At 38.2% G+C, this 22,168-nt stretch overlaps 1 protein-coding gene and 1 long non-coding RNA gene across 2 annotated transcripts in view; one reads left to right on the forward strand and one right to left on the reverse strand.

Annotated features, from left to right (window-relative positions):
- Nucleotides 1-4,163: 4,163 nt before the first annotated feature.
- On the forward strand, nucleotides 4,164-9,727 carry LOC116086953. The gene is made up of 2 exons (XR_004117210.1): nucleotides 4,164-4,272; nucleotides 5,592-9,727. It is a non-coding gene; the product is annotated as an uncharacterized LOC116086953 (long non-coding RNA).
- Nucleotides 9,728-10,364: 637 nt separating this feature from the next.
- Nucleotides 10,365-22,168, reverse strand: part of Vsig4 (V-set and immunoglobulin domain containing 4) — a 25,915-nt gene continuing 14,111 nt past the window's right edge. Inside the window, exons 3-7 of the mRNA XM_031365242.1 lie at nucleotides 21,306-21,368; nucleotides 20,662-20,721; nucleotides 13,110-13,214; nucleotides 11,416-11,437; nucleotides 10,365-11,094 (exon numbers count right to left, since the gene is read on the reverse strand). Of these exons, the coding sequence (XP_031221102.1) occupies nucleotides 10,914-11,094; nucleotides 11,416-11,437; nucleotides 13,110-13,214; nucleotides 20,662-20,721; nucleotides 21,306-21,368 (431 nt within the window). The 3' untranslated portion in view covers nucleotides 10,365-10,913. The remainder of the gene's footprint in view (nucleotides 11,095-11,415; nucleotides 11,438-13,109; nucleotides 13,215-20,661; nucleotides 20,722-21,305; nucleotides 21,369-22,168) is intronic.

Raw genomic sequence — 22,168 nt, forward strand, 5'->3', positions numbered from 1 at the left:
GAAATATAGTTGTATTAGATTCACCTTTAGTCAGGTCTTCATTATTCTAATATGTCTATAGGTATCAGTAGCTCTTTTACTCATATAAGCTAGTCATTTTATAAAGGTACCTTTTCATTTTTGGTGCTTTGGGTGGAACCCAGAGTGTTGGTTGTGCTAGGAAAGCACTGGGCTACAACTCTCAACCCTCACAGGTATATTAAAAATAGCATGTGGTGGTAGTGCATGCCTTTATTCCCAGTACTCAAGAGGCAGAGGTAGGCAGATTTCTAAGTTCAAGGCCAGCCTGGTCTATAGATTGAGTTCCAGGAAGGATAATCAGGGCTACACAGAGAAACCCTGTCTCAAAAAACAAAAAAAAAAAGTTGTGGTTATTAACATATAACAGTTTACATTATGTATTTCTAGTAAATCATTGCTTATTTCTACTATTATGTATTATTTTTCCCTTGATATAAAATGTAGAGCTTTGCATGCTGTAAATGTTTAAACATCCTTTTTGAATAAATTTCAGCTGTTGTTGATAAGTTAAATGCTGCAATTTATTTTATTGGTACCACTATGGACCTTCAGTGAAACCTCTGTCCCCAGACTCAGGTGTAAAAGAAGTTTTTTAATTCTGATCTGAGTGTGCCTTACGCATTGCATCAGACTGTAGGTTTCCTCTCACAGGAAGCCCAGTGCAATCCTGGACAGAGCAATCATCAAGGTTGGGGTGGAGTGTGTGGACATCATTCATCTCTTGCACAGGAAGTGGCCATAACATTGCAATTGTCTTTGAGCTCAAAGGTTTCCCAAAATTAAGTGGAGACAAATGCCCAAGGAAATGAACTCAAAGTAAAAAAGATGCTTTCCTAGTTCCCACATACATATAAATAAGCTAAGGATCTTGGGGAGTTAAGGCTAGGTGGTCTTCCTTATTTGCTTATACACTTAGTCATTCATTTAGTCACTTAATAGTCCTGGGGAAACCATTTAACCTATTGCTTTGGGAAGACAGTAAAAGATTAGAAGTAGTCCCTACTTTGGGTTCCTAATAAAAATGAATGCTTATGGGCTGTGTAGAAAACTACCGATTTTGCTGGAAGTGATCAAAGATTTTTCTAAGGACAAACAGCATCAGTTTAATCTCTCTATCTTATAAGATGTAGATAAAACCTTACTCTTCTAAGAGTCTGTCTAATGTGTCAACTCTTTATCCCTTGTCTTGGAAGAATTATGCATTTTAATCTATACTTCGGATGACACTTTGTATCTTCATCAAATAATTTATCACATTCTATAGAATACCACAGTTTCTGTCATGCATTTTTGTTTTCCCCTTTCCTATACTCTGAGAATCCTCAAATAAGCAAAAGCTTATTTAAGGTCACATAGTTAATGAGTCACAATGTTGAGGTGAAGGACTTCTGTCTCAGTATTCTTTCTCGTCTAGTACTGAGTGAATATATGAGCATGTATACAGAATGGGTCCTCATCACAGCCTGTAAATTCCCCTTCTTACTCTCTCTTTTTTCCTCATCTTCCTTTCTTCCCAAACACATCCATGGAGAAAAGAAACTCAAATAGGAATCTGTTTGCCTGTTCACTGCTCTGAAAAAGTGTGGACAACAGGCACCTTCGGGTGTGGTGACACATCCAAGTAATCCTAGCATTTGCATGACTAAGGCAGGTGATTGCTGCTGTTTGAATTTAAGGTTAGTCTGAGTAAGGTCTGAAAGAGATTTAAAGGGAGACTTTGTCTCAAAAAATAAAAATAAATTAAACAACCCCTTTGTGCTGTTGCTACAAGTTTGCCCCTTACCAATAAGTTTTATGCTTGTGGAATAAGAGGAACTTGAAGGCCTTCAGTACCCTTTGTCCTAATTTATATTCTTGTCACAGAAGGCTTTTGGTTTTTAACCTATCTGTCTCCTAGTAGTATCTTTCCAGGACCTTCTATGGTCCTGAAAATGGACATCAATAATTATTCCTTTAGTAGAGCCATTGTCTCCAGAAGATTTTTGTTTAAAAATCAGTGGAGATGCTTGGGAATGTAGCTCAAACAGTTTGAGCATTTTTAAGCATGTGAGAAACCAGGGCATTAATCCCCAACACTACAAAAAAAGACAGAATAGCCACTAGACTATTTTAACTGAGGGCACATAAAAGGAATGAGTTGTTGAACTTTATTTTTCCAGTTAGTTGAGAGAACACAGTCCCTTCTTAGAAAACTGCTTTATTGCTTTCCTTCTTCTCCAAGACTTAGTCAGAAACCCAAAAGAAACTGGAGTCAAATCATTTTCAAACCCAAATCTGAAGACATTAGTCTCAGGGCCTAAGCTAATAAATCATTTTGATAGAAGGAAGTTATTTGCAAAATAGTGTTAATGTGAATGGATCCTTATTGTAGGCTATCCTCAGTATCTTAGGGACTGTAATCACAAGAGAGTACACAATAAATAAAGAGAATCAGGGATACAGTCATTAATAAAGGAACCATGGAATATTTGAGTTGAAGAGGCTAAGCACAATGACTCCCACCTCTGCTGTTTAGAGGGAAAAAAAAAACAGAGTTGGGACTAAGTCCTCACACTCCCAACTCTTAGGATGGGCTCTTTTTGCTTGAATTTGAACTTATAAAACTTTGTATGTCCTGAACAGATTATTTACACAAGCTTGAATATTACCCAGGGCTTTATTTCCACTAGTTTAGGTTGAAGGTTATAATTCAAGCACTGCAAATATTTAAACTTATTTCAAGTAGAACTTGGAAACATTACAGGACCTGCTACCGTCTTTTATCCTCTGAGTTGTTAGAATTCAAGGTTGAAGCACCTAAATAAGAATCTATCATCTTTCTGGTTGTGAACGAAGACTTCCCAGGGATTGTGAACATGGAGCTTTAGCATACAACTACCTCATTGTCTTCCCAAATTCTTTAGTTCCCTTTCTCATCCTGAAGGTCACATTGACTTGAGAATATATATTTATCTTTTATTTTAATTACCTTTTCCTTCTGTGTGGGTAATAAAATCAATTTTAAATCATCTTAACATTAGAGCAATAATTGAAAATTCCGCCTCCACCATTAGTTCCTGGTGGTGTTTGCTTAGACAAGCAGTTTTAGTTACAGTGTATGTCAGAAATTTACCAGCATATTCACTACAGTAACTTAGTTAGAATTGTAGCTTGTCCCCCTTGTGGTATGATACCTGGAGTGAGAATGCAGATGTTCTGAGTTTCCTAGGGAGGGAACAATGCACTATCAACATTTCTTAATACCTTCAGATCAAGCTGCATACTGGGAAGACATTCCAGGTAGTGTTGAGAGGTTTAGCTCTGATGTTGAGAGCTCACTTACTTCCACAATTGATACATCCTAAATTAGATGATCTTCAAGATGGCCCAGTAGGTGCTGGCTTCTCAGGAGAACTGCCCTTTGTGAGGTACTCAGGGATACATTGGCTCCCACCCAGCTGTGGCCTGGTATTTACTTCCACAAAGGTGCTGCTGAGAAGATGGAGCAAGCAGGAACTCCCGTATCTGGAGATAAGGAACCAAAATCTTCTACATTCTCTACTAGTTAATCTTTCAAAAATTTTCTATAGTTGGGGATTTAGAGTCATGGGAAGAACGGTCATACCCAAAGAGAACGAGCTTGTTTTTAAAAGGGGGTAGGAGTAAATTTATTACATTTAGTTTGTGCTAGGCCTTGGCAATTATGTAGCTGATTCTGTATGTGAGGAGAGAAGTAAAAGTGCCATTCCAGGACCAGAAGGCATGTTCACAGAATAAGATGGAAATGGTGTGGTATCAAATTTCAGATTTGCCACAAATTTACTTCCATTTTTACATTTTGACAATAGATTTTCATTACATAACATAGTTCCAATATTTGAAGATTCCCTCAACTGCTCTAGTGAAACTTCCTTGTTTCATGGGCAGAACCCAAAGGCAACTTGTAACTTCCTGCTTTCCCACTCTGTAGCATGGGAAGTCAGTGTTTTTGGAGGTTGGTTGAGAATGGGTGGAGACAGAGCAGTAGGGGCTATTGCTGCATTAGCAACTACTCCTTTCACAATAGCTCTGTTTTGTCATTTTTGTACCCAGATTTCCGTTGGTTAGCCTCAACTTTATCTTCCTCATTTCTGTTTCCTCTTCATGACACCAAGAGTCCTTCAGAACATGTGACCTTCCTGCTCACAACATAAAACTCAGCTTTCTGTGGCCTCTATAGTTTGGCTCAGCACCTATATCCCATCCAAGACAAAGGCACCACTTCAACAACAGGTATAGTATCTACTTGTTCTCTTAGATTCCCATGCTGAAACAGTGCCAACAACAGCTATCAGTGCTCTGGATATGACTAACTGACTCTAGATCCCAGTTACTGATAAAGTGTCAAAGATAAGACTGATGAAGTTTTCTATTGGCTTTTTATCCTAGAGCATGTGATAGAGAGAAGGGACACAACCATTTCTAACAAATGATAGCTTTTAGAAGATAGTCATGTAGAAGTTAAATGCTCACCAGGAGTTAGGAGTTCTGAACAGCATTTTAAATTTTGTCCTATATCTGTTACTTTCCGTTGGGTGAGTTGTTTCTGTAGTCTAGAACTCAGTGTTTGAGTCTCTTTGGCAGAGAAGAGAAAGACAAAGGTGAGATGCTATCTAATGTCTTAGTCTCTATGTCTCTTATGGTGAAGGTTAGCAGCCTTTGGTTGGGAAGGAGATGAGACTGCTGCTTGAATGTACACCTCTAGGCAGAGCTGAACATCCCTTAGAAAACTGCTGGTTTTCTGAAAGGTATGACTGGAAGATGAAAGGTTCTTTTCTTTCTAGTCTTAGGAATCACTACTCCAATTTCAGAATTTAAAAGTAACATAGAATAAAGTTTGGAAGTAGATAGAGTATATATATATATATATATATATATATATATATATATATATATATGAATCATCAAATGTATATGAATCTGTCGAATGTATCAACTCTTTATCCCTTGTCCTGGAAGAATTATGCATTTTAATCTACTTTTCGGATGACACATATTTATATGAGGAACAGAGGTCCAGAGAGAAGAAAAGGTAGTTTCCCAAGGCCACACAGAAAACCTGTAGCACAGCTCAATCTAAGCCCAGGACAGTGCTCTTTTTCTTCTGTTTTAGGAGGACTGAGATACCAAGAAATAATGGGTATCCTACAACTAAGGCAGGTGACTCTCCTTATACTGAAAGAAATCTGGATATTTGGGCATGGTTCTGAGTACTTCTTTATCACCAAATATATTTTTTTGATATGGGGCTTATTCCAGACATTTATAGATTTTTTTGGTAAAATCTTATACCTCTTTAACCAAGCTCATGCTTTCCAATTTCCTTCATGAAGACTGAGCACTCTAGTTCTCATTAGAAGCAGCTTTGTGGAGCTATCTAATGGAAGACTTTGCACTCTCATGGGAATAAATGATGTTAGTTCAAATCAGACAAAAATGAGTTTGGAGTACTCCAATTATCACCCCATGTAGTCATCTATGTCTTAATTCTACAGGTCTGACTAATCTTCATCAACTAAACTTGCTTTTCTTCTATGTATTCCTCTGAATAGGTGTGAACTGGAACATCAAGAATGAAAATGAAACAGCCCATATCCAGCTTAAGGACTGACTCATCCATCAATCCTGGAAAACAGTATTTATAATAATCTTTGAAATCAGTGCACTAGGACTACTTTGCCCCTTTCATAGCTCTTTTCCAGTGTTTTTTGGGGTATATGAGGTTAGATAGGGCAATTGAGAGGCTATGGATTCCTCTTTTCTTACAGCAGGTGATAAGCAGAGATGGTGACATGAAAACTAAAACCAATAACCCATTATTCCTTTCTCTTTTAATCACTTTCCTTGGCTTTTACTAGCTCCAGAGTTTGAAATGAGGTCTCTTTAAGCACCCTTATAAAAAGCTCTAGAAGTCTCATCCAACATTTTCTAAGCACCTTGAGATGTAAGACTTCTGTCTTCATTTCTTAAAAAGACAATTGAAGCCTAAGAAAACTTTCGACCTGGGTAGGTCAAAATTTGATACTGTCATGCATTTTGAGTAACAGGATCATGATGCTAAACAAAATATCAAGTAAATTGAGATGGCTCGGCTCTTCTGGCAGCTGCCCTGCTTACTACTAGTTCAAACAACCTAATGCTGCCCTGCAAAATCCACTGCCTGTTTTGCTCTTTGTTGCTGTTCCTCTCTCCCTTTTCCAGGGAAATATAAGAAGCAGACAAGAAAAAGTGGTGGGGTAGACAGCCAAGGGACACAATGAGCTGATGGATGATATAACTCCCAAACTGTAAACAACTTATTTTTTGACCTTTTGCAAGTCTTTCCCTAAACATCAGATTTCATTTTCTCATTTATAATCTTGAATGGGTATAACTCGATGACTTATAAGGACATTTTAATAGTATTAATTCATTACTATTTATGAGAAAAGGCAACCAAGTCAGACAAAGCCGGCTAAGGCCACAAGAAATTGCTGTTTCAATTCTGTTAAATAAATTATCAATCTTTTCCCCTGTTAGTATGTATCTTATTTGTTTATTTTAATTTTAAAGCACATTTTAGTCACTTTTCTTTATGTACAGGGGATCAAATACAGAGTATTGTACATGTTAGGTAAGTGTTCTGCCACTGAGTTTTTTCTCTAGACCTTGATTGTTTTCTTTTTTGTTTGACAAAGTATCATATTACATAGCACAAATTGACTTTAAATCTGAGGTTCTCCTACCTCTGTCTATGAAAGCGTGTGTACATACATGTATTATCATACCTGGCTATAGCCACAATTTTGAGCATTTGTTAGGTGACAAATACTAAATTAATGGCTTTATATGCATTATTACATATTCTCACCATGATTTCATGCACATTTTTGTTTCAGGGACATGAACTTATTTATTTAAGGTGTTCAGCTAGTAATGGTAGAGGTAGAATTCAAGTCCAGTTTTAAAAATCAACATCTAGGTACATAACCAGGATAAACATAGCGTAAAAGAAGGAACACTGATATTGTCTCCGAGGTTTTTCATATCATGTAGGCAGAATGATGAGAACATTTTCCTGTTTCAACTGAATAGAAGAGTTAACTGAGGTTTGGGCCACTAGAATCTCCAGACAAACACGCAGGATCCCTGTTTTGGTTTGGAGTCTTAGCCTGTTTTGTTCACTTCCCTCTTTTGGTGTATTAGCCAGTCATGTTAGTGTCTGCCATTTGTCTCACACTCAGGATAAGACATAATCACCCTATTTTTTTTCTCTTTCCAGGTGCATGTTCTTGCTGCCCAGTGGAGGCTCCTGATCTGGCCTTTTGCAGTGTCACGCTCCGTGTATTTGACAAGCTGAGTTGGACACTCTGTGTGGTAGAGTGTCAGTTTGTCAAATACCCCAAGTGTGGCTCATGCCTATCAGCTCCAGGTCCAGGACAAAAAAAATAGTCTGCTGGCTATATATGAATGCTTATGAAACATGAAGCTCTCTGGAGTGATTCTATGGCTTTGAGGGAACTGTAGCATTTATTCAGAGGACATCAGAGTAGTAGCTCTGGGGCCTACAAGTACAGTATGCATCTGTGTACATTGTGAAAATGGCATGGACTACACAGTGGTCTTGAAAATACATAAGGGATACTGAGAATGAGCGTATTATTTGATTTATTATTAATGTCTTTTACATTCCTCTTCTTGCAGCCAGGACAGTAGAATTTTCATACAATCATCATGAATTCTGTGAGAAAGTAGGAAACAAATATCCACTGTCTGGCCTTCTGAGCACATCTTAACCTTACCTACATTTTCTCTTTTCCTCTTTGCTTTTAGTCTCCTTAAACAACCTTATTTCTCTTCCCTGGACTTTCAGACCCTACCAAATTCCAATTTATCTTGGCACTATTAAAAGTTAACCTACATTTTTCTTTGCTCCTTGGATAACCACATACTGGTATGTGCTCTTATATATCTTATCATTAAATATGTCTTCTAAAGTTGTTAGTGAATTTTTCCAGGGTATGTTCTTGAATTTCTTATTATACTGTAAGAGTCTAGACCTTATTATACTTGTTTGATTGCTATCTCTCCTACCATTGTCCAAAATTTTAATTATTTAATAAATTTTTACCAATTAATTGATGTTTTACTAGTCCATAACCTTTTACTATATAGATCACATACCAACCAGGGTTTGAGGAAAAAAGAAATCAAACTGTGGCTATTCCGATGCTATGTGTATACAAGAAGGTAACCAAAATTGATTTGTTTTTTCATTACGAAATAAGATTTAGGTCTGGGGCAGGAGGGTAAAAAGAAAAAAATAGACTTAAAGGGAAATAAATTTTGGAATTATTTATTTACACAGGTCTTTTTAAACAGAATTTTCTGAGCCTTTAATATTCTAATGCTGCACTAGGGTGAACTTCTAATACAGAACTATAGAATGAAGCATCTCCAACATCTCTCTCAAGAGTCTAATATTTCATAACATATATTTTGGCAAGCTTCTTTAGAGAAATTCCATACTCTCCCTTGGTTCTGGAGATACCTACTTTCATTCTTTAACTTTTCACTCACTAACCAGTGACCTAAATGACAAGACCCATATTGTCACCCCAGTTTTGCTCAGAATTTTCCGAGGGATGCATCTCTATCTAGGGATGACTTACTGGCTTACCCTGCATGGAAAAACATCATACATTAGGGACAAAGACCATCTTCAGAAGATGTCTGCAGCAAAGTACACACACTACTAAAAATCCGTGGGTCTGACTTCCAGTCTTTGTTCTGCCATTGACTTGATGTATGTCACTTTTGACAAGCCTTCATTTCTCTCTGGGCTTCACTTCCCAATTTGTGGTATGTGACTGTTCAGATAAGTAATCTGTAAACATTTTCACATGCAAGAATAGGAGACATTCTTGGTGGTTCCACTGTAGGGGGTCCCCTGAATTTGTGATTCACTTTATTTGGGCAATTTCAATAAACATTCTTTCCTCAAGCCCAGGGATTAATTCTAAAGAGCAGAATAAGATAAATGGCGCTTTCACGCTTGCAGGGCTGCACTCACAGTTGTTTCATGAAGGAAGCTGAGGTTTCTACTGGGTGGGACCCAGGTGGTGGAGGCTTGTAAGTGAGATGGAGAAGAAGTCTTCTCTGTCACTAATTATGCGTAGCTAGCATTTGTCAAAGAAGAAAATGCTGAGGTTTTTGATCATTTGGCAGCATCAGTGGGGGTGAAATAGGGAGGACTGTCAATCACTTTTGTGTACTATTTTGACTTTTACATTTATCTCAAAGTGGGAGTGTCTCTTGTTGAAACCTGATCTGATCCTGTGCATATACAGAATACATAGGCAACATGGTAGTTCTCATGAAAAGTAAGGAAGTTGATTTGACATGAAATACGTGGGGGAAAGGAAGCAATGCAAACCTGGCCCCAATTTCTTTATAAGGGAGTTTCATTCTAAAGTACATAAAGAGTTCCTTCTCTCCTTTCTCCTACTCTCCTGTTCCCTTTACTTTTCTTCATTTTCTCCAATTCCTTCAATTAACAAAAAACAATCTCTTACTCTTAACCCTCTTCACATTGTAAAAATAATTGAGGGGTTAGAGAAGATGACCAATGCAACTAATCCAAATATTTTAGTGGTACTATACACACAGACTTTGTAAAGACAGAAACTACTTCATATGTACATTGATAGTGCTTTGAAAAAGAAGTGAGACTTCTTGACAAACTTCCTGTTGCCCCGAGAAGAGTCACAAAGTAGAGCTGAAAGAAAGATGGAGTGGGAATGGATGTTATGTAGAATACTGTTTAAGCAAAAATTGATTTGCTTTAGATAGGGCTATCCATGGTATAAGAAGGGAAGTGGCATCAGTTGGAAGGTGAAAGACCAATCAAGAAACAGAAAACAACAAAAACCAAAGCTTGGCTTAGTGTTACAGACCTATTATTCCAATTACTTAGGAGTCTAAGGCAGGTGGCAAGTTCAAAGCCTACCTACTTTAGAGGGTAAAATAAAGGTAAGCCTGGATATGTTAGTGTGATATCAACAGAAGAAGTAAAAATAGTACGATAGTGTAGTTCAGTGGGAAAGTACTTGGTTAACCATGGGTTAAATTTCTTGTACCACACACACACACACACACACACACACACACACACAGAAAGAGAGAGAGAGAGAGAGAGAGAGAGAGAGAGAGAGAGAGAGAGAGAGAAGAGCAGCAGCAGAAAAGTATGTGATTTACACTCCTAGGGGTGCTTACCAGTTTAGTCTCATTTTAACAATTTTGGATAGGTCCTATCATGAATTGAGAGAAGACCAACACAACTGAAGTTGCCATAATGATTAAACATTTATTAACATCAAAAGAATACAAGTGCATTAGATTCACAGTGTAGCAATAGTAATATCAATTAAAAGTCACCTGGCCCTAGAGAAAGGGGAGTAATCCTGGACACAGGTGTTTGCCTGAGTTGGTAGGACTGAGACTCATCTGATTTTATTCTTTTTAGTGATTCCTAGAGGCATAATAAATAACCTCTACTGCTATGGTAAATTTCTCCAGTGTTTGGAGAAGAGTTGTGAAGGCCCCAGAAAGAAAAGTGTCCTGGGCCAAGTCCAGAAGCTAGATTTCTTGAGGTGCATATAGTATATTCTTAGCCAAACCCAGGATTTCTCAATGGCCCCAGAATTGGCAGACTAGATAGATACTTTAGATTGTCTAGGAAGAGAGAAAGCCAGGGAGAAAGCTATGTTGAAGTCAAGAACTGAGTAAGTCACAGGTAATTAGACCTTGACAGGTAGTAGACCTTGATTTAGGGGCATTTTAGCAGATGTTATTTTCTTCAGTAGCAAGAACTTCTTAATTTCTGGGAACTGTGTTCAGCAGGCAGGAATAGTTGTTGTTGATCTGGTGGTTATTTGGTACTCCTGGCTGAGGCAAGGATCATCAGAATAGTCATTGATCAGAGCCTGGGAATCTGGTTCATTATTGAAGTACTCACTTGGAATGGTAGTCACCCTTGTGGTTTCTTTAGAGTTGCTTGTCTCCCTGGCAAACACCCTAGGAACCAAGACCCAGTTACTCATGAGAAGTATTTTAGGGCTTAGATCCCTGTTTTCTATCATCCTACCACCTATGTTCTTATTCACTGAATCTCAGGATCCTGCTAGACAGGGATTGTGAAAACAAAGTTGGTGTACCTAAATCATCTTGTGTGTTCACTTATCCAGTACATAATATGAGGACATTTATCTGAGAGGGTAAAATATTTTCTGACCCTGAAAGACTCTATTAGGACTAGTTTCCAGGTTTTCTGCCAATGACCAACAGAATTGAGGGCAGGCAACAGGTAATAAGTTAGAAAAGGAGATGGTATCTTACCTGCTCACACCATAGACATACTCTAAAAAATAAGGAAAATTCATGTCAGAAACTTATATGGAGAGTATACAAGATCTAATCATGAAATCTGAGTCCCTGTCCAAAGATGGGGGAGGAAACAGAAGAGAAGTCTAAGTATTATCTTTTTAATATTGAGAGATTTTTGTCATGAGTTGAAATATAGGGATGTAGATTTATTGGAGAAGTGGAAGGTATACATGCTTGATTTCCATCCCCTTTGGCATTTCTGACTCAGAACACCAGGCTGAAGATGTTGCTTGGTATTGGTAAAGGGAGAACATCAGACATGCTCTTCACCCAGTATTCATCAAAGATTCTCAGAAAATTCTGTGGGAAACTTGATTGCCCAGTCACAGCCCAGGAAAAATGCATTGAATTTGGATCCATGTCAGGGACCATAGCCCAATCCATTTTCAAGTGCACTAGTGCACAATTCACGACAGGGGTCAGTTGTTACATATATATCATATATGGAAAAGTTGATGTTTCATTGAATTAATAAAATATAACTACATAAAATCTTAAAATTAAAAGGGCTCTAATTAGATAATCATTGCTCCTTAGTGTCTGTGGAGGAGCATTGTCCTCTATTCCATAGAATTAGTTTGGCACAAAGATGGCCATTTATTGATACCTCAATCTGCCCTCTAGATGGTTATAATCTTTCAGAATAGCAACTGGAAATTCAAGTACTAAATTACATGAAAGCTAATAATGCAGAGTACAAGACACCCTCTTCCATGTTTTGCCTTCCCTACTGATTGGGAAATTCTGTATACCACATCTGTTCTTTTTGTCTTTATATACTCAGAATCTGTAATACAAACTACACTCAGTAACTACAGACTAAATTGAATTACTGCAGTGAAACTATCTCTCTTAAAGAGAAGGAAGCCTTAGAAACAAACACTCCAATCTCCTTCAACCCTATGTTTTCCATACCCAGTAAATAACTTTGACAATAGTGTCTTCATTGAGCCATTTCCCTAATCAAAACAATTAAGTTAATCTTAGAAATGTTGCAGAGCCCAGTGAAGAAATTCTTTAGGCTAGAATTTAAAACCTTCTATATTTAGAAAGGAACTCTTATTCTCCCTTATATTTTGTTATCATTTTTCTTTTGATGATCCACACTCATTTGCAATTTAGGTCTTTGTACTTACACTCATGTCTATTCCCTTTCCTGGAATACTGTACCTTCACATATTGTTTTCAGTAAATATGCCCTAGTTCTAATTAGACCTTCTGCAAGACTTTGTTGATTATTCTAGCTTTGACTTTGCTTCCGTTTTTGTTCAATACTTTCTTCTTTACATTTTGGATCATTACTCTTTCGGCTATGTGTATTATTGATAACTTCTATGCTTCAACCTGGAAATCCACACATAAATGGCAAACAACTTGAAGGAAGCTTCTCTGCATTCTTATAAGGTGACTTACAAAGATAATTGTGCTTGGTTGGATACTCTGGACTCTTATATTCTGTTCCATAAATCTTACATCATTGTTTGCAGGGACAATTAACATCCAGCTCTTTTTATCTCTATCATTACTCTAAAACTGGTCTTCAAGCTCATTGGAATGTTAGACATAGGGCATCCTCAGAATGTTGACCAAAGTAATGTTGAAAAGAATGAATAAGCAAAAATCAACTTTCCCTACTTATCACTTACCTTGTTGGAATGTCCTGCAGCGGAACACGATATAAGGTATGGTGACAGCTACTATGCAGCAAAGGGAGATGATGACGATTATGGCAAAGATTGGCAGGTTCCTTCCTAAAAGATAAAATAAGACCAAGTGCTATTTGGTTAAAAATTATGTCAGTCAGTGGTCTTACTCACTGCTGGACCTTAATACCAACATACCAGGCAAGACGTGCCCTTGGTATGATAGTAGCAAGACCATTATAGGACAATTAACAGCTTTTTGATTGGAATTGAGAACTACTCCACAGCTAGTGCTACATAATGTCTCAATAATGCAATATTGTTTATCCAAGAATTATTAGTAATGGCCCAAATAAGAAGTTTTGTAGTTAACATTTAAGAATAAAATAAATGTATGTATTGTTAAGCACACATACATACACTAATTATCTAGCAATGGAAATATATTTGCATATAATATATATGTATGTAATCATATGAGACTACCATTGACTCTGACAAACACCCCGAGAAGAAGAAGTCTGGTACAAAAATGCATTATTTTATTCCTTTATGATAGTACAAAATAGCTTAAAATAACACATGGCAATAGTGACTAGGAACATAAATATTTTGTTGAGGATTAGGCAGCAGGAATTGTGGTTGTGAAGTACGCACATCTTTTCAGATTTTAAATATATTATTTGTATACTATGCTTCATTAAAACTTTACTAATTTAAAAAAAGCAGCCAAATAAATGAATAAAAGTTGGGCTCTGAAAAAATTGTAAGTATCAGCCTAGAGTGTCTTGAGATTCTGAGTGAGCTAAAAGAAAAAAGAAAAACATCCCATACTTTTAAGAAAATCAGGATAAGAGACCAGCGGGTTGATATCCTCCTACACCTCACAGCTTTCCTGTCTCTCAGTAAGTCTGCTATAAAGATGGACAGGTGAGACTTCCACCCAAATACCATGCCATCTGGGACACCCAAAGTGCCTAGCTAACTGGAGACCTACCCCTTCTGCCTGATCTTCATCTTCCTTCTGGTCTGCTCCCTGACCTGGGCCAGATTGGTGGGCCCACTCCTCTTCCATGCCCCACAGCCTGCCTGTATCCCAGGAGGTGTGCAGTACCCAGAGACTCAACCTACTTATCTCCCAGGAAGTTTACCCTAATCAGGGATACAGGAGCCTGCCCTCAATCCCCGATCAGAAACAGCACTGTCTACCTCATAGGAGGCCAGCTCCTGTGATCTGCTTCCAAGGAGGCAGGCTCCAGTCAGAGATATCTAGGCCAGTTAACACCAGAGATAACCAGATGAAGAGAGGCAAGCACAAGAACATAAGTGACAGAAGCCATTGCAAGTCGGCACTATCAGAACCCAGTTCTCCCACCACAGCCAGCCCTGGATACTCTAACATACCTGAAAAGCAAGATTCTGATCTAAAGTCTGATCTTATGAAGATAATAGAGGCCCTTAAGGAAGATATAAATGACTCCCTAAGGTTGAATTAGGGGAAGGATTGAAGAAACTGAGGAGGAGGGTGACTCCATAGGAAGACTAGTAGCATCAAGTAACCTGGAACCCTGGGAGCTTCCAGAGATGGAGCAATACCAACCAGGCAGCATACATGTGCTGGTCCAAGGCCTCTGGTACATATATAGCAGAGGACTGCTTCATCTGGCCTCATGGGGAGCAGATGCCCCTAATCCTTGAGAGACTTGAGACCCCAAGGAAGAGGAATTCCCAGTGCGGGGAGGCAGAGCTCCCTCTTAAAGGCAAAGGGGAATGGGATGAGGAACTGTAGGAGGGGGGAACAGGAGAAGGGCAAAGGGATGTAAATAAATAAAATAATAATAAATAAAAAAGAAAGAAAAAGAAAATCTAGATAAATGATCAGAGATACAATGTCAGAACAATTTCTTGTATACCTTTGGTTTTGTGTGTGGTGTGTGTGTGTGTGTGTGTGTGTGTGTGTGTGTGTTGGCTATAGCCAGATTTCCATGCTTTCCATGGGCCAAGATAGGGGGTTTTCTTTTACCTTCTCTTAAGAAGAAAAAAAAATAGTATTCTGACTGACCGGCTTTTCAAAAATGCTATATTCATATGATTCTGGCTTTAAGCCATAAAGACTTTTCTTGATAGTGCTCCTCAGCCAAATTCCCAGCTTCGTCTTTTCTCAAAAATATTTCCACTCAGAAATCTAGGGTACCCATAGAGTTAATACTGTCAATCTTAAAGGATCTAGATGCATCGAGAAAAGCCTCTTGGCATTGTCTTAACTGTGGGCATCATTCTTCCAGAGCCTGGCATAATGAACTGAATAAACAAGAGCAAGCAAGCTGAACACAAGCATTCTCTGCTGTCTGGTTGTGGATCTGATGTGATAATCTGCCATGACTTCTTGCCATGATAGACTGAACCTCTGAGCTATGAGGCCAGACAAACCTCTCCTTCCTTAAGCAGCTGTCATCAAGTCCTTTGTTGTGGAAATGAGGTAAGTAACGAATACAGGTGTAGAAATAGTTGAAGGAATATACTGGATAAAGATTCCAGTTCTAAGTCTTTTTTACTTCCTGTATGATCATATGGGCAAGATAATGGTCCTCCCTTCAAAGGTATTTGCACTCCAGTTTCCAGAATTGTATATAATATGAAAAATAATTAAGGTTAAAGGGAGAATTAAGGTTGATGGATAGGTGCAGTTAAAATGGGAGATTATTAATATTTCTGATGGGCTCAGTATAATTATAAGGATCAATTTAAGAGTGGAGGTAGGAGATACAAGAGAAGATAAGCATCAGAGGGAGATTTGAACCCATTATATTGCTAATTTTGAAAATAGATAAAAGAGGTCATCAACTAAGGAACGTGGGTAGCTTCTGCCTTGTGGAAAGTATCAGGGAATAGATCCTTTCACAAAGCTTCCAGGAGTAATATTGTACTTCTGGCACCTGATTTTATCTCACTAATAATTATGCCAGACTTTTGATTACCATACATATATGATGACATATTCTGCCATTTTAATATACAAAATTTGAGGTAAGGCTTTACATCAGTCACAGGAAAGTTAATGCATTGAGTTTAGTCAAATCATTAAGTGTCACTGGAATTTAGTTTCCTCATCACTTACATGACACTCAATGATATCCAATATACTTTTTTTTACTGTAATTTAGTTATAATCAGCATTCAAAATAACAGATTCATCATATTTTGTTTTGTTTGATTTTTTTTCTCCATCACTGCCTGCTGCCTTCTTGGCACTTATATCCTCCTCCTCCTAGTTCCCATTTCATGTCACTTGTGTTGGACTTCCTCTTACTTCCTTCCTTAAACTACTCCTATTTTTGAAGGCAAGGGTTAGGGAGATGGCTTAGTGGTTAATGTACTTAGTATTTAAGCAATACCAGAGTTCACATCCCCATCACCCACATAAAAATCAGACATAGTCAGGAGAATCTGTAACCACAGTGTTCAGGGACAGAGACACATGAATCCTCTGGTCTTGTTGGCCAGCCAGTCTAGCCAAGATGGTGAGCTCCACACCAATAAGACACACACACACACACACACACACACACACACACACACACACACACACACAGGCACACATTTTTGCTTTTCTGTCTCATTAGCCTCTGAAGTGGAAACTTCTGGTTTCTTTGGACAGTCAGTTATGTCAAATGATTTGCTGGGATATATACGTGAAAGGACATTTTGCTAAAGCAGACATGTGAAAGAATGTTTTCCTGAAGCAGACACAGCAAAAAGGATGTTTTGCTATAACAGATACATGAAAGGATGTGTAATGAAGGAATATAAATATGACCCCACAGACAGTGGGAGCTTGAACAGTGATCTGGTTTGCTATGCCTCACTATTCTTCATTAAAGACACTCATATATTAGTAGAGCCATGCAAGCCCTCTGACATCAGACATGGAGCTATGGGGTTACAGAATTTTGGAGTTTGTCTTTCTGGGTTTCCTTCTTTGGTCAAGTGTTTCCTGACTCTGCCTTATTTCTCACTTTTATAATGGTAATCTATATTATGTGCTATTGTATAATAGATGTAATTGTTTTTTGATTTTTTAAAAAAATTTAATTAGATATTTTATTTATGTACATTTCAATTGTTATCACCTTTCCAGGTTTACCCTTGGAACCCCACTCATCCCATCCCTCCACCTCCAGGCACCTACACACTCCCACCTCACTGCCCTAGCATTCCCCTACACTGGGACATCAAGCCTTCACAGGACCAAGGGCCTCTCCTCCCATTGATGCCAGATAAGGCCATCCTCTGCTACATATGCAGCTGGAGCCATGTGTCTTCTTTGTTGGATGGTTAAGTCCCTGTGAGCTCTGGGGGTTCTGGTTGGTTGATATTGTTGCAAACCCCTTCAGCTCCTCCAGTCCTTGCCCTAACTCCTCCATTAGGTTCCCTGTGCTCAGTCCAATGGTTGGCTGCAAGCATCTGCATCTGTATTGGTCAGGCTCTGACAGAGGCTCTCAGGAGACAGCTATATCATTATGCACTATTGTATACTAGATTAATTGCTTTTTGATTTTATAAGGCCTTATAATTAAGAGATTGCCTTAAGTCTCAGAAGGGACTTTGGACTTTTAAACAGTGTTCTGACTGTTCAAGGCTATGGGGACTTTGGAAGTTGTACTAAATGAATTTTGAATTATGATGTGGCCAACAGACTATTAAGGCTATGGAGTAGAATGTGGTGGCTTGAGTGAGGTGTTCCACATGAGTCTTGGGAACAGGAATACTTTTTCCCCAGTTGGGTGCTATTTGGGCAATATTAGAAATGATGGTCCTGTTGGAGGAATTATGCAACTTGGGGGTGGGCTTTGAGGTTTCAAAACTGCCTTTAGTTTACTCTCTTGTTTGTGGTTGGACTGATGTGCTCTCAATTGCCTGCTATGTGGTACTGGCTCCACTCCACTCCCATGGACCCTAACCCATTAAAACTGTAATCTCAAACTAGATCCTTCCTTCTGTAAGTTAGCTTGGTCATGATGTTTTATCTTATTAATAGAAAACTAATACACACATCAAGGCTCTAGGAAAACAAGAGGAAAATTCCAAACCCAGTATTTAACAGGAAATAGTAAATATTAGGTACTTAAATAAATGAAACAAAGAATGAAAGAGCAATATACAGCATTAACCAAAAGAATTGTTATTAAAGATGCTTAAGATTAATAAACTAGGCTAAGAAAATCAAAAGAAAGAGAAAGAAGTTTCAAATTAATAAAATTAAAGATTAAAATAGACTTCAATGAAATCAGAAGGATCCTTAGATGATATAAAAAAAAACTGGCAAGCTTTAAAATTTTGATTAGTTTCCAAACACATATGACTTATTTTAATAGTTACTTTTCTATTGCTGTGATAAAACACCCTGGCCTAAGGCAATTCTCAGAACCAGGAGTTTAATGTGGCTTATGGTTCTGGATGGATAAGAGACTGTCACAGCAGGGAGCATGGTAACAAGCATGGACATGGCAGCAGGAGCAAGAAGCTATAAGATCACATCCTTCAACACCAAATAGAATACAGAGAAAGAAGTCTGGAGCTGTGTTGAGGCTATAGACTCTAAAGGCCCCACCATTTCTCTAAATAGTACCATCAACTGGGGACCAAAAACTCTGGGGGACATTGACATTCAAGCCACCACATTTCACTCTCTGACCCTGATATGTTTAAAGTCACATCATAATATAAAATTTGCTTAAAACTTTAGATGTCCTCACAATCTGTGACACTCTCAAACCTATTTAAAAGTGTCTTCTCATACTCCAAAAAATTTTTTTAACTGTAGCTTCTTGTAAAATCAAAATATATCACACACTTCTAACATAAAATGGTACAGAATACACATCATTACCATTCCAAAAAGGAGGAGTCGGGGCACAGTGGGAAAATAATGGACCAAAGACTAAAGCATAGCAGGGCCAAAAGCAAATCATTTGGCCTTGGTTATGGTGCCACAAGGGTTATCTGACTCTGCCATTGCTGATTTGTTGCCTACAAAAGGCATTTCATTCTTGGGCTGTTAACACTCCTTATCTGCTGCTCTTCTTGGCAGATGTTTCATGGCTCTAGCATTTTAGGCTCTACTTTTATAGCATTAGACAATGTACTTTGGGGAGGGTCATGTTGATCTCTTAGGCTGTTCATGCCATGACTGCCCTGCCAACCCATTTCCTGTTCTTAGGGGCTTTTATTTTCAATCAAGTCTAAGATATAACTTTGCTGACTACACCTATCTCAGTTGGCAGTGATTATTTTCAGAGCCTGAAATATGTCATACTGTGTTCTCCTGGATTTTAGTGTTGTTGATGACTGATCTGATGTTATGCTTGACATTTATGCTTCAATGCTTCAAATTGAGATCTGTGAGGTGGCATTTTCCATGTACATCTTTTAGTTAGTACTTTATTTGATTTGGATGTGTATTTCTTTCTCTAGGTTTGGAAAATTCTTCGCTATAATTTCACTGAATATAGTGTCTAAGCATTTTTACTCCATCTGAGCCTTTTGACTTATTTCTGCCTCTTCTTTTACTGTATGGGCTATTAGGCTTGGTTGGTCTCCTGAATGTATCTATGACTTCCTAAATATTTTAGTCATATTCATTAATATTTTCTTTATATATATCATTATGTTTTATTTTCTTTACCTTATCATCCATCCTTGAAATTCATTCTTTTGTCTGGTCTTATCTGTTAATGATGCTTTCTGTTGTGCATTTTATTATATTTATTAATAGGGCATTTGCTTAGATCTCTGGTTCAATACTCAGTATCACAAAAAGAGCTTAGATCACTGGTTCAATACTCAGTATCACAAAAAGAAATATAACTTCAGTGATGCAAAGACAGAGTAGGAAACAATGAATTATAGTTATTAAACTATTTCATATTGGATAATCAAAATAAATATTTGATCAGGACCTGGAATCATATATGTTTTGTAGTATATCTAGAATTAACAACTGGTTGTAAGACTATGAAAAATGTTCATTATTTTAAGAATCAATCTAGGCATGCCATTGCAAATTAGCTGACTATCTGTTTGTTATGAAGTACACAATATTTTCTTTGAGATTTTAATCCCTGAGTTTTTGACTTGGGAATATTTGAGACTTTTGAGGAATAACAATTAGCTGCAAGCTGCTGTAAAAGTCATTAGTCAAGAGTTAAAGTAGTGGGAGGGGGAAGACTGCTTTAATCATTACATATTCCATTACCTGTCTCTTTAGGCTGAGTTCATAACCCTAGTTCTATTTTGGTTTTTTTTTTTTTCAGTGTTTGAGAAGTTTATTGGCATGGCAATAGGATACAAACTAAGAATACATTTATCACTTTCTTTAACCACAATCTGACTTTTTTTGTTCTTATATCTTTATCTTCCCCTTTCTATCCTACCTACATAATTTAGCTCCTGGGCTCTTCATTGATGGTTTGTGGAACTGAATTCCACATAGAGTATATGAGTCACAATGTTCAGAGTCAAAGTAGAATGACAAAATTCCTAATGTTACTCTTACCTGGGCCAGCAGTGGTCCGATTAGTGGTCAAGTCAGAGGTTGAACTCATTATAGTTGTTGCTATGAAAACAGAGAATCAAGGTCAGAGGCCTCCTTTGCTCTGAAGAGCTGTGAGGGTAGGGGATGGTAGAAAAGGCTTTATGTCTTTGCTGGATACCTCTTCTGGGCTTTCAGGGTATCTAGCCATATTATTGATCTATATTGTACTATGAGGTGAAACATTTCATTTTCTTTCTTTTTTTCTTTCTTCCTTTTTTTTTTGGGGGGGGGGGTTGAGACAGGGTTTCTCTGTAGACCAGGCTGGCCTCAAACTCAGAAATCCGCCTGCTACTGCCTCCCAAGTGCTGGGATTAAAGGTGTGCACCACCACCGCCCGACCCAACATTTCACTTTCTTACTTTAAGGGTGGTCAGTGGAAAGTAGATATACAAAGAAGAAGTAATATGGCCATAGTTACATAGCCATGATGCTTTCTTTTTGCTTCATGATTCTACTTCTTCACTCTCCTTGCTACATTCCTTTATTACCATGATCTCCATGAGAAAGACAGTAATCTCTTTGCCCAAATTCAGTGGAATTTCATATCCTCAGTTTTCATACAGTATTTTAAAGCACTGCTGTAATGAAGCCCTAGTATAACTTACCTTCCAAAGAGGAGTGCATGGTTGTAAGTGCTTCAGTACTGATTCTAGGTGGATTATAGGGGTCTGTAAGGAAAAAGGAGCCTGGTTAAGGAATCTGGTAATCTTAGATAAACAGTTGAAAATACTAGAAAAATTTGGAATTTTAGGTAAACATAGTGAGATTCATTGTTGAACCTCTCAACCCTCCCTTCATGATGCTGGCAAGTGTTATTGCCTATTCACTATTCATTGCAGATCACTCCCAGCCTGGGGTCATAAGCCAAGGTTCATAGACTTTCAACAAACCAGAAGCTAGAGTGGGGAGGGTGTGAAAATTTGGCAGAAATGTATTTTAGTTTTCACTGACTTTTAACTAAAATATAATAATTCATTCTTGATAAAGACTCTAGAAGTCTAACAAAGGAGGTGTTAGTGGGTAACTTCAATGAAAATGGTGAAGTAATGACATTAAAAAAATTTACCCCCTCATAGGGCTGTCTCTTGAGAGGCTCTGCCAGAGACTGACAAATACAGAGGTGAATGCTTACAGCCAACCATTGGACTGAGTGTAGGGTCCCTGATGGAGGAGTTGGAGAAAGGACTGAAGGAGCTGAGGGGATTTTCAGCTCCATGGAGGGAGTAACAGTGTCAACAGGTCAGAACCCCGTAGCTCCTGGGTACTGGGCCACCAACCAAAGTGTACACATGGAGGGATCCATGGCTCCAGCCTCACATGTGGCAGAGAATGGCCTTGTTAGACATCAGTGGGAGGAGAGGGCCTTGGGCCTGAGGATGTTTGATGCCTCAGTGTAGGGAAATGCCAGAGCGGGAGGATGGGAATGGGTGGGTAAGTGGGGTGGGGAGCATCCTCATGGAGGCAGGGG

The sequence above is a fragment of the Mastomys coucha genome, chromosome X (genome assembly GCF_008632895.1).
Source record: "Mastomys coucha isolate ucsf_1 chromosome X, UCSF_Mcou_1, whole genome shotgun sequence".
Classification (NCBI taxonomy): Eukaryota; Metazoa; Chordata; class Mammalia; order Rodentia; family Muridae; genus Mastomys; species Mastomys coucha.